This window comes from Lampetra fluviatilis, chromosome 18, assembly GCF_964198595.1.
Source record: "Lampetra fluviatilis chromosome 18, kcLamFluv1.1, whole genome shotgun sequence".
Lineage (NCBI taxonomy): Eukaryota > Metazoa > Chordata > Hyperoartia > Petromyzontiformes > Petromyzontidae > Lampetra > Lampetra fluviatilis.
This window is the reverse complement of record NC_136292.1, coordinates 3,488,209-3,501,845: the sequence shown is the minus strand read 5'-3', so window position 1 is coordinate 3,501,845 and position 13,637 is coordinate 3,488,209. Positions and strand designations below refer to the sequence as shown.

Below are 13,637 nucleotides of genomic sequence, written 5' to 3'. Positions count from 1 at the left end.
AGGTGATCAGGCCCAGGTGATCAGGCCCAGGTGATCAGGCCCAGGTGATCAGGCCCAGGTGATCAGGCCCAGGTGATCAGGCCCAGGTGATCAGGCCCAGGTGATCAGGCCCAGGTGATCAGGCCCAGGTGATCAGGCCCAGGTGATCAGGCCCAGGTGATCAGGCCCAGGTGATCAGGCCCAGGTGATCAGGCCCAGGTGATCAGGCCCAGGTGATCAGGCCCAGGTGATCAGGCCCAGGTGATCAGGCCCAGGTGATCAGGCCCAGGTGATCAGGCCCAGGTGATCAGGCCCAGGTGATCAGGCCCAGGTGATCAGGCCCAGGTGATCAGGCCCAGGTGATCAGGCCCAGGTGATCAGGCCCAGGTGATCAGGCCCAGGTGATCAGGCCCAGGTGATCAGGCCCAGGTGATCAGGCCCAGGTGATCAGGCCCAGGTGATCAGGCCCAGGTGATCAGGCCCAGGTGATCAGGCCCAGGTGATCAGGCCCAGGTGATCAGGCCCAGGTGATCAGGCCCAGGTGATCAGGCCCAGGTGATCAGGCCCAGGTGATCAGGCCCAGGTGATCAGGCCCAGGTGATCAGGCCCAGGTGATCAGGCAGGTGCTGGGGCAGGCGAACAGGTGCCGTTATTATCATGATCCTGATCCCTCACTCACCCTTACTCACCTCCTCAACCACACAACCAGATTAGCATTCTACCGCATAAGTTGTGCTGGACAGCTCTCCGATGTGCTTTGCGGGTCGTTCACGCACGGTGCCCGACGTTTTTTGTTTCGGCGCGCTGCTGGGGAGCGTCTTCAAGAAACTCAACGAGTTTCAGGGAAGACTAAAGGAGCTTCCAGTAAACGTGGAGCAAAAACGTCGGAAACGTGCACCGGGCAGCTTTGCGTGTCCACCCCACAAGTGAAACCAGTCTCGGAGTCCACCGTGCATGAGGGCGGTCTTAAACCGCTGCTTTTTAACACGTCCAACTCGCCCACGAATCTCGTCCCGTTTACAAGAGATAAGGGCTTAAAACTAGCCGAAGCATTTAATCCACTTGCGTAAAAAGATTTTTGCACACAGCGTTGGTGTACGGTGCTTTTTATGCAATATTTTGCTGTCTTCTCTTGGAGTTTCTGTTTGCACGTAGTCACTTTAAGATGTTTTCTTGTTCATGTTTTTGTTTTTTTGTTTGTTGCGGTTGCACCCGATTCAAGAGCCGAATGGCTCACAGGTCTATACCTAATAAATGAAACTTGAAAAAATGAAAAACTTGAACATATATATATTTGCCAATACGAATGCAATTTTGCCACTGAGTTCTTTTTTCTTTGCAACGCGCACAGAGACATGCGTTTGTTTGTTAGTGCCTTCCTCCCTTGAGCTTCACAGTTGAGGTGTTGGGGAAGCTTTGATGCACAGAGAGTGCCAAGAATGTTTGCCTCACACGTTATTCAGGGGGGCGAGTGGCTTGTCAGTGACAGTTGTCAGTGACAGTTGGGGAGAAAGGGAGGGGAGGTGGAATAAAATAGTACAAGTGTGGGTCTCATCAAAGTTCTGTTTGATACCCTTGTTATCTGTGAGTCAAGAAACCACTATGCCATCTGGTTACCTGGCAGCCTGCTTGATACCCAGTATCTCTTTATAAAATAAATTACAGCTATTTTTTTCTCTCTCTCTGCTTCTAGCATAAAAAAAAAACATTATTAATTGACGAGAATATTATTAACTGTATCATTATTTCCCCCACCTCAGAAACTCTCTCATTTACATTTATATTAAAACACACTTCCTCGCCAATGTTTTCGTTTCTAATTTTCAGCGGCGCATTGTACATCTGAATTTGGGAAAATGTGTACTTTTAAAACGCTCGTGACAATGCACACGCTATTTAATTGGAAACATCCTCAAGGCGTTTGGTGACAATAACAATGAATTGATCAGAGCCATCGATCAATGCACTGCTGTATGAAGGCTCTTCCAATGCCATGTTGGTCAATGGGTTCATGGCATCGGTGGTGTAGCCGTTAGAGCGCTTAGCTACGAACCCGGCGACCAGAGTTCGATTCCCACTCACGGCCAACACCGGTGACGATTATCCGAACCGGTCTTGGCCTCTTCCTCTTGGTCGGCTCAGCCTCAAATGAGTATCTGGTGTAGCGGTGTGTAGTAAACGTCGCCACTTGGGAGACAAAAGGCGGCCAGGCGTGGGGTTGGCTACGCACCTCCCTTGTGTGCCGTGCCGGCCTTCATAGGTGCTGCTCACTAATATCACTCGCCCCAACAGTCTGTTAGAGGCTATATGGGGGATCTTTATCATAGCATGGTGAACTCACTAATGTGCCCCCGATCAATTAAGGCATTTATTAATACAACTAAAATACGTATACTCGGACATCGTGTTTTTAAATATAACCTTAAAAAAGCATATATTGCTCCAAAAGAACATTTATCACCGTAATAAACTTCCATTGTTCTATGTGCCATCCAAGATTTTAAACGGAGCATATTTTAATTGCGTAACAAAAAATGCCCGCCGTCCTTCAATGCATTTCCTAAAACCGTTTCGAGTTGTAAAGCACTTCTCTGCTCTGTCGCCAATCTGCACGGCAGGACCTAATACGTCATACGTCATCTTCTTATACTCAGAAACGTTCGACCATTATGCACACGCCGACCACGTGCGATGTTACATCTTGGTGTGGTGCGGTGTTTCAAGGTTGCAAGGTTGTACCCGCGTGCTGTTTTGGCGTGATGTTCGAAGTTTCGCTCCACGTTCCTGAAGAAGCCACCAGCACGTTGAGCGAAACGTTGGATGTCGTGCCGAGCGACACAACCCAAAATAACATCAGAGAAGCTCGACAGCGCAACTGCCGGAGCCCTATGCGGTGGCAAGTCCCAAAACGGCTGCTCTTTGCCATTTCCCATATCAGCCAGTGGTCCCTGGTTTTTGCGATGGCAAGAGGAGAGTTCATTGGAATTATTGCTGACCTGACCAAAAACAATTAGCCCACCCTCTCGAAGCCACTTCATGCCCCAGTGCACTCCATTCACAGCAGCTCAGCACGCCCATGAGCGCAACAACCGCCCGACGCATCGTTGCACACGCTAAGCTCCACCTCATGGCCACGGTGACCGATCGGCCGAGATAATTTTTAAAACAACAACCTGAAAGAAAAAATATACAGTTTGCAGATAAAAACTCTGAGCCACTTCAACTCGCATTGGGGTCACTAATGCACAGGTTAGGGGTCAGGTCCTGACTTTAGAAGTCCAATAAACAATCAGGAGCTGACCCAGTGATCCCCAACGGAAGTCAAGTGTGGCAGGCCTTGAGTCATTGGTCTGAAATATGGCTTATTGGTACCACCGAAGGTGGCAAATGCTAACAATTACTTTCTCAAAGCATTTTATCTGCGCGTTACAAGCGTGTGCGAAAGCAAGCTCACGGTGATAGCTTTATCTGACAAATATTTCATCAAACGGGCATCATAGTATGTTTGTTGGGAGAATATTGTTTTTCAACAAAAAAACGAAATCTGATATAAAGCTTTGACGGAATATGAAAACAAACAGGGAGTGTGTCTAGAAAAGACAGGATTCACGCTAAAAACGTTACGACCATGGCGCGCGGTGCCCAGGGTGTAACAATCATCCCCTGTGGCTCATCGGCTAAATAAAGACAGAGAAGCCACTGCCTTTATATATACCACTGACGATAGTAGGGAGGGAGCAACTGTGGCCGGGTGGCCCACATACCTCCAAATCCAAAGTTCACTCGCGAAAGCCTCCGATCTAACCTCATCAATTGTAAATGAGTTACGGTTGCATCATCACATCGGTGAAGCAGAATTGCTGCCCCAAATACCTTACACGCAACGTAACCATTGACCTCTGAGGCAGTCCACTGCTCATCGCTGAGAAATGTCGGTCTCATCTAGCACAGTGGCTGCATAGGAGCGGTGTAATGATGCGGTAAAAATAACTTTAGTAGAAGTCAGAAACATGGACGATCTTCCTTACAATATGCTGGAGCAGCGAGCGAATAAAACAAGTCTTGACACGTGCATTAAAAGTCTTGAGAATCGGACCTTTCATAGCAGCGTCTTCTTGAAATGTGTGGAAAATTTAAAGAAATTCTATTCTCGCATATTCTTGGGTTTTTTCGGTAAAGTCACGTAGGTAAAAAATTAAAATTAATAAAAGTTAAATAAAAATAAAATAAATTTTATTAAATAAAATACATTTTATTTTTATTTTACTTTTATTAAAATAGACATTTTATTTTTATTTTACGTTTATTTATTTAAATTTTTTACCTACGTGACTTTACCTAAAAAAACCAAGAATATGAATCCTTGCAGTCACGAAAGCTTCAAATCTATATTCTCGCATATGATGGCAGGTAAAAGCCAATGTCGAGGTTTGATGGGCACGATGAGAGGGCTTTAGGAGAGAGAGAGAGAGTTTGTTTGGTTTGATATTTATCCTCTGTTGAAGGAGTGCAGACTAACGTTGTTTACCATCTATGTATGTTGAACTTCTTTGGTACCATATGTACCCAACCATGCTAATCGGATCATAGTTTGGGGTTGCACAGTCATAATCGCAACACTGTGGCTTGTCTGTAATTTTCCATTCGTGAAGGGGATGTGCGCATCTTGCCTGTTGATTTAATACATATGGTATGGCTCGGGATACGAGCCCTCATTACGGCAGATCTGGTGTTGTATGGAACATTCATCAGTAGACACAAGTGTGTCCCAGTGGCGCTGTTGTTAGCGCTCCGTACGATGAGCCGGGCCAACCGAGTTTGATTCCTAGAAATGGCGCATATCAGTGGCAGGTGCTATCTGACACAGTATTCCACCAACCGGCACAAACTAGTGTGGAGTATTAATTCCTGCGGTCACGAAAGTTTTAAATAAAAATGTAGTGTGGTAAGGTTTCGGTCAAAATCACCTCCGATGAACGACACAGCATGATAAGGCCTTCATCCATCAGTGGATTGGCAAAGGGGCTGTATGTTATGAGATTGTTCATCAAGAAAAAAATAACCCATTAAATGATTTCTATTTTATCAGATTAGGCCCACTGAGCTATGTAGCTCTTTTCTCAGTAGTGACCTGGCCACAAACGATAGCTCAACGAAGTGGCTTATCAAGTGGAAATTCATAGCAGACAATGAGTCTGAATGTATGTTTTCAAATGTGAAGAGTAAGTCCGGAGGACCCGGAGAAAAATCCATACGACCATGGGGAAAACATATAAACTCTAAATACAGGTATTATGAGGGTCGGAATCGAACCCATGGCTTCTGCATACCAGGCGAGGTAATAAAGAGCTCACCACCGTGAATTGAGGGATATGTTTATAAAAACAACATGCATTCCCACTTAAGGAAGATTGATTTTGGAACTCCCTCCCATCGTTTCTTTTACCAAGTTCCCAAAAAAAATCGTGCTTGATTCCATTTTTTTTTTGTTCAAGAAATGTGTTCGTTCTCATCTGCTACACTCGCAACGACGCTCCGTGTTGCCGGATTCCCCAACATCCTCTCATCATCCGTTCCGTGTTGGATGCCTTTGGGCCTGTGCTCCGTAACTGCGATAAGGAAACAAAGATTCATCTCTTCGATCTGTGAACCCATTAAGGTCAGCTTTTCATAGTGAGGTCACACATCAAAAGAAGTAGTCAGGCAATGGCTCATTGAGCCACGCGAAAGGTGCACGGCGCACAAGAGAATGACAGGCACGGAGCCACAGAATTTACAACCACAATGCTTCGCAACAATAAAGGCCAATTATGGCAACAACCTGCAGCATGGTAAGACACACCATTACTGTGGAAATCGACGGCACGAAATGGGCAAAGATGCAGCGGCTCTCATAATGGCTTGATTGAAATATTACACATAATGGGATAACTTTAGATGTGGTGCAACATTTATTTGTGAAAGAATTTATCTTGGAATGCACGCAGCCTCCCTTGTCTCTGTTATCGCATTGTTGTTTCTGTATTCCTGTGGCCATGACATCGCCACCCTGCAAACGAATTCCTCGTTTGCAAAAACTGTTAGACGTCGATTAAATGAAGGTCTGGAGGCCTACAATACAAACTATTTTTTGTTATTATATTGACAGCTGAGAGATCTAACAAGTAAATTAGCTATTGATTATCAAACTTACTCCAACAGGGTATGCGCCTACATCATTAAATATGGATAAAAAGGAATTTGGGAGTATCCTGTGGAAAAAACACACAAGAGGATAACACTCAAAGTTCCACAGATGGATTCAAGAATGCTCAAGGTGCACCACCATTTCTTAACCACCCCAGAGGCCAGCACGTTTGGGAGTTTCACAAATCCACTCGTATGTGCCTCCAAAAAGCTGGTTAACAGATGTGCGCCACCACGCCCAGCTTGACAACTTACAATTGTGACAAAGATCCTCTGCCCCCCCCCCCCCCCATTCGCTTATAAACTGTTGGGGCAAGTGCTGTTTGCAAGCACCTATTAAAGTTTGTGATCAGCACCATGGCTGACCACCTTCGTGCGGTGGTTGGGTATGCAGGCTACATGACCCAGTGCGACAACACACACGCACACATGCGCACACATCGATAATGAGGAGATGAACGTCACCTTCGCACTTGAGGCCTTGCCGCACCAGGCCCCACAGCATCTCTCCGCAGTGGTCGCAGAAGGTGGGCGCCTTGTATGAATGCACGAAGAGGGCATGCGGCCGGATTTGGAAGTCCTCTTGGGTGGCCGAGGCTGTGGAGCGCAGGGAGGGAGCACACACAGGCGGAGAGAAGTCAGTGCCCACGCGACAATGTCAAATGCCATTTTAAACTAAAACTATTTTTATTTTACCAATTAAGGCCCACTGAGCTAGATAGCTCTTTTTTTCAGAAGTAATCTGGCCGCAAATGATAGCTCAACGGAGTGGCTAATGACATGGACATTTATTTCAGCCCAAAACTCTAAACGCATGTTTCTAAATGTGGAGGGAAAACCCAGAGGACCCGGAGAAAAATCGACATGACGACGGGGAGAAAGACATGCAAATGGAAAAATATACAGGCATCGTCAGGGGTCGGGATCGGACTCACGACCCCCTGCATACCAGGTGAGGGAGTCAACATCTTGCCACCATACAACCTCATTCGCTCCCACAGCCGGGCCTGCCAGGAGGTTCGAGTGGAACCCTCACACAAAGATCAAGACCGTCATCGCAGCCACAGCTGTTGATGGAGTTAACATCTTGCCACCGTACCACCTCATTCGCTCCCACAGCCGGGCCTGCCAGGAGGTTCGAGTGGAACCCTCACACAAAGATCAAGACCGTCATCGCAGCCACAGCTGTTGATGGCCACCACACCGCATCGCCAACACCTGACACCTTCTGCCAGATCCCATCGCAGCACAGAAGACAACTTGACCTCCTCCATGATCTGTCCTAAAAGTATCCCACCACCGGCTCCGAGGTATTCCGCCCGCTCACAAACTCAAAATGGGAGGATTGGTATTGTTTCATTACCGCACCACACATTCAGTTCATATCAGGAGTTGCAAATATGCATCTACCATGTTACTCTATTCAATGTATGTATATTGTATGTATGTTGAACCGTGCTAATCGGACGTGCATTTTAGCAGCCTTCAAATTAGATGTATTTGTTGTTGTCCTGAGTTGTTGTGACCCCTCTCATGATAAAGAGGGGGGGGGGGGTAAATCTACCGACAGTGGTTAGGAGTTAGGAGAGAGGGTTCATTATTTTTTTGTCGCATGCCTGGGTTTATGGTGGCCCTCACTCAGAGCCCACCCTTTGGAAAACGAAAATCAAGAAGCGTGGAAAAAGCACGTGGAGGGAACGCATTTGGAGAGACGCGTAGCAATGGAAGCGTTCCACGGAACACGAGGTGTAGAATAGAGCTTGGGGGGGGGGGGGGGGAAAGTTGCGTGGAAAAAGCGACCCAACATGAAACGTAAAAAAAAAGTTCTCTGCTAGAATTTGGAAACATCGCACACAGAGAATGAGTAATGCGAGAACAATGTGAAAGGAAATAAATGCAGCCGCACTGCAACGGTTTTTGGACATTTTTGCCTCTCTTAGGACACCTTCGATACATATGTATGTATGTTGAACAACTTTCCCACCGTACGTAGCCAAGCTTGCTAATCGAAGCTGCGTTACTTTGGTTTGGCTGTCCCGAGTTTCGGACATCTGCATCGCAAGAATCCTGAAACGGTTTTTGAACACGATGGTTGAGAAGTTATTTAATTTATTAGTTTTTCGAAAAGTTATCTTTTTATTTGATTCATACGCTCGTTTCTTCACGGGGAAAACCGCATGTGTTAGTTTTCTGCCCTCCGTGACAGTTGTGTCGCCGCTTGTGTCACGGGTAGATCCATTTTGTTTTGTCATTGCGAATGATGGGAATTTTTTTTCAACGTGATGTTGTGTTTTAAAGCTGCGTGTGGTGGCAAGTACAGTTTCTGTAAGGCACAACTAAACGTCAGGAGCTTCTGCCTGATATACACCTTGCATTTTGTAGATAACGTGAGCCAAAGCCGATAGGGATGCAGCGATATACAAATAATCCAATGGAATACGTATCGCTCTCTGTGGGAGGTACAGATACTCAAATTTTAAATGTTGCAGGGAATTTGTCCGTGAAATACGAAGTGACGATTCATACGGGGAACGAAATATTATAATCAGAATATTTATTTATACTGGAGGAATTCGATGAGCTATAAAGCTTTTTTTTCACAGATGTCCAGTAGGGGGTGGGGGGGGAGGTTAGAACGTTACAACAAAAAACAAATACAAAAACACGATAGGAGTGGAATGTATAGGAAAGGTAAGCTAATAAAAAACCCAAATATACTATTTTATTTCAGCAGGTAAAGCCCACCGAGCGATTAGCTTCTTTTTCAGAAGCAACCTGGCCACAAACGACAGCTCAACGAAGTGGCTTTATCACGTTGAAATGTACAGCAGCCAAATAACGAAATAATCTACGAGGCCGTCAAGAGGCTGCGAACCCACGGAACACAAATCAAGGACAAAAGAAACCGGGAAAAGCAAACAATGAGTCATTATCAGCGGCACTAGACCATGCGCCGCGACCATGCGCAATGCGTGGACTTATCTGATGTTAAACCAGCGTAATCGCGGGTTTGGAAGGCATTAAGCACATTCGTCTCGAGAGTGAGGCCACGGGCTACGCTCGGACGCGGGCGTGTGGACTTGTTGCCGGGAAGAAGAACAACAAAAAAGACCCGACGCCAACCCTTGTGCACCCTTGTTCATTTCCATTTTTGTAAATAAACGTGGTTTGTTGTACTTTGCGTTTTGTTCAATAAATGAACATTTTGCCATAAAATGTCGGCCCTTTGTCAGATCCACTGCTTTGACGAAGGCATCCCCATGATTTGCAAGTCTCGCGGAGGTTATTTTGGCCATACTTCATCACGTCGGTCAGTGTGGGTCGGTGAGAGAGGGGGCAACCACATGGTTACGGTACAACAACGGATGTGTGCTGCATTTCCTTTTTGCTGCCCACAACGTAGCCTTGGCACCAGCAGCAGCAGCATAGAGCTTGTATTGCGTACACACAGTGGTCACCCATCCAAGCACAATCCGGGCTCAACCGTGCCCCGCTTCGGCATCCAAGATCTGACAAGAACAGGCGTATTCAGCGCTATTTGGTCACAGGCCGTATCAAGTAACACCACGGCAGCAACACCTGAGCCGCTGTTTATATTTCCGACGCTGCCGACGCTAAACACGCGCATAGCACGATGCCCTTTGCACGCTGGGAGAGCTAAAGGCGGGATGCGGAATCACTATTCATGGCGCACGCTGGCGCGGTGCCGGTTACCGCGACTCCACGCAGAGCGGCGATGCTTTAAACGCGCCGGGGTCTCGCAGGAACGGCCTCGCACACAGGTGACAAGACGCAGTGCGCGGACCAAATGACGGTTAGCATCTATTTTCTGTGCTTGTTTATTTTTTTTCCCCGTCCTCCTCCTCCTCTGCCGCTGCCGCCAACTAAAATAAGCATCGCGCGCACCCCCCCCCCCCCCACTGCTCCCACTCATTGAATACTTTCTGCCCCGTGTAGACTGCCCGTGCCCAATTGAAGATGGCAAGGAATGAAATTAATAATCTCATTTACCTTTGAAAACAGTTTTGGACATTATTGATCTTTTTTAGAAGGACCTAGCATCCCAACTAAAATGAAATAATCAGAAGGCATGAATTATTTATGGGCGAGAGAGAGAGAGAGCAAAGCCCCCTTTCAAATGCAACAGATAGAGCGTTTGAAATCCGGCTAAGCACTATGCTGCTGGGTTCATATAATCCTTTAAGATTTTTTTTTAAATTCTCAAGCAGCTCGGCACTGCAGCCACACGCGTCATGTGCCTCTCTGAGCTGAGCCATCGTTTGCCTGCATTGATGTACGTCAAATGCAGCTGTCATTTTTGCCAAAATCTGCGACCCCCCCCCCCACTTTAACCGCACCTCCGATTAGCACGGTTGACTACGTACTGTGCGAAAGAAGTTAAAAATAAAAAAAAAATACATACAAGGGTAGCATGTTAACAGCACTTGGTCCCAAGTGATGGGCGAACGCCGCTCAGTAGGGATGGGCGATGGCCTCCGTTGCCCTCAGCTGATATGAAAGGGCACTGGGTTTTTGGGATCCCCGAACCCACCACGGCGGAGACGGACGCAACGCCTGCTGCAGGGCGCCTGCTGCGGGAACGCAAACGAGCCCGGAGAAGCAGACAGGGGACCACCGGGGAGAGTTTTCCACCAACGTTCGTTGATTTTGTTTTTGTCAAGTCTCTGGCCAATTGCCTGGCGCAGCTTTAATTGTGTTGTCAGAGTTTGGATATTTCACGACTTCTTCCCGTCAATTACAGAAGCCAAGTGTGAATTGCTCGATACATAGCGCCTATGAAGGCCGGCATGGCACACGAGGGGGTGGGGTGGCCAGCACAACGGCCTTTGTCTCTCGAGTGTCATTATTTACTCACCACACCCGGTACTCATGAGGCCGAGTCGAGCTAAGCGCAGGACCGGTTCAAATATTCGCCACTGTTATTGATCAGGAGCGGGAATTGAACTCGGGTTGCCGGGTTTGTAGCACTCCCCACGACACCACTGCTCGTCACAAACTTACATGCTTTCACACACACATGCACACTCACGCATTCAGGTGAACACACATATTCATTGGTGCACGCGCGCACACACAAACATTCAGGCACAATATTCGAACTCATTGTGGCGTTGGTGGTGGTGGGATCACGGACTGCTCATGGTGCAGTTAGCCGATCCTCTCATTGATTCCGCTCAAAACGATGCCCTTTGAGGCACAGCGACTCCGTGAGGTCAATTATCCTCTGTGCTCCACGAGGAACTTCACAGCCCAGGTCACCTCACCCCAAACCATAAACACTGGTTCTGTGCCCCCTTCCCCCCCCCCCCAGGGGGCTTTCACCCAAAAGCCACGAGCAACCACCCATCCATGCCGCTCCGTATAAATAACATTCCGTATTTGAAGCCTTCAAATATCACAGTTAATTTACATACTTCAAAAAGACTAACGCTTATTGTGAATGTACGGATGTATGTTGAACTTATTTCACACCATGTGTAGGCCAACCGTGCTAACCGCGTTAATCCACATCTATGTGATTGATGCAGATGGTTGGAAGAGAAGATTGTGGCGCTGCGGATAGCGCACTGCGCCATCCAACCCAGCTACTCGAGTTTAATTTATGTACACGGCACTGAGAGTGTCATCCAACTCGATCCTGCCCACTCCCCCCCCCCCAAACCACTTAAACGAACCTGCACTGACCAGCGTAGTGAAGTATGGTCAACAACCTCCAAGGAGTGGGGGGTGGGGGAGGCCCTCATCCAGCAATGGATTAACAAAGGTGTTAAAATTTGAAACATTTAAATAACATATGGAGCAGTCATCAGCAATTGCTTCGTCTAGAGCGGTGGTTCTTAACCTGGGGTGCATGCACCCGCTGGGGGGGCGAGATGCCCTTTCTGGGTGTGCGAGGAGACATGCCGGATTTTTTTTAAGGTAAATCATCGAAACACAAATTAAGCACGGGCATGCAAGTATAATTACTTTCTTTCATCAAACCCTTTGTATTTATTCACATAATTCTTTAACTATTGAGTACTAAAGGGGTGCAAATGCTGCAGTAAAGGTTAAGAACCACTGATCTAGAGGTAATGGTGCCAACAAGTTGCTTTCAGCTAAATGTTTGGTTTGTGGACGAGTTCAATGCTGAACCCCACCGTGCACTTTTATGCACAGTCAGCCATAAGAGGTACTGACGAACAGCACTTTGGTCAAGTTTATGCAATGCTGCAATGGGAGCTTGTCGATGTGTGTCCACGCATATGTTTACATGTTGGCCACACCAGCCCGTTGTGTGCCATGCCAGCCTTGATAGGTGCTCGCTATAACTGCACCTGTCCCAACAGTCTGTTAAAGGCGACACGGGGAAATCTTCGTCTTTGTGCAAGAATGGTGGTCGCACAGGTGGTGCATCTGCCAGTCATGGCATCATCACATCATCACAACTGTCTGAACCACAGGACAAGTTTCGCAGGATTGGAAGGGGGACTGCACAGATTGTAACTCTAGGGGCATCTCCCTTCTAATTGTGCCGGGAAAGGTCCTGGCAAGGATTATTCAACATCGCCTTGCCAGGCATGCCGAGGAGAGGCTTGCGAAGCCCCAATGTGGTTTCAGACCAAGGCGGTCCTGCACGGATGCCACATTCTCTGTCTGTCTGCTACAGCAGAAGTGTAGGAAATTCCAACAAGACCTGCATCTCTACTTTATTGACCTGGTCAAGGCCTATGATACCATCAACAGGCCAGGGCTGTGGGGCAGTTGTTCGTGCTTTCGGAGTCCCTGATTCTGCTCACAATCATTAAGGGCTCTTCATGGGCCTGTCTTGGGGTGAAGCAGAGAAAGCTGCTAAAGACCGTCTGGCATGGCGTGGGCTTTTTGCGGCCTTATGCTCCATAGAGGAGTAAGTAATTCATGATGGTGGGCAGGCCTGGGTAGAGCTACGTGGCCAGGAATCGGAGTCATTCCCAGTTCACATTGGGGTGCTCTTTCAGCCGGATAGAGAGGGCTAAACGGGTGTGGCACAGGCTCGAGAAGGGATGGAGTGATGTGGTACAGGAGGATGTGGAGCTGAGTGGACTTGCCAACGACTGGGACCAGCAGTGTCAGGATCGACCTCTGTGGAGGAGGCTCGTGAAAGATGCTGGGCAGTTGGAGGCAGTCGTCCTCCAGCAACAACGGAGGGCAGAGGAGCGATGTTGACAAAAAACGAGTCGAGTGCTAGGCGGCTCAAATGCAACAAAAAGTTGGCACAGTAGGGGGTACAGTTGGTGCATCTATAGGTCATCTCAGTCAGTCAACCCATGGCACCTGGGTCTGTCCGTCCTGAGACCTTATGTCAGCGAGCCTTCAACACTTCACGTGGCCTCAAAGTGCACCTGGCCTGGCCCCGGCGCCGTGGTGATGTCACCGTCACTTAGTGGCGAATGGCGGGTATTGGTATTGGCATCTGCCAGTCATCTCAGTCA

The 13,637-nt window shown here is 47.7% G+C and overlaps 1 protein-coding gene across 1 annotated transcript in view; it reads right to left on the bottom strand.

Annotated features, from left to right (window-relative positions):
- The window catches only part of LOC144937100 (serine/threonine-protein kinase D1-like), a 157,079-nt gene that overhangs the window by 66,072 nt on the left and 77,370 nt on the right, over positions 1-13,637 (bottom strand). The window contains 1 exon segment of the mRNA XM_078864360.1: positions 6,631-6,762. Within this exon segment, the coding sequence (XP_078720486.1) occupies positions 6,631-6,762 (132 nt within the window).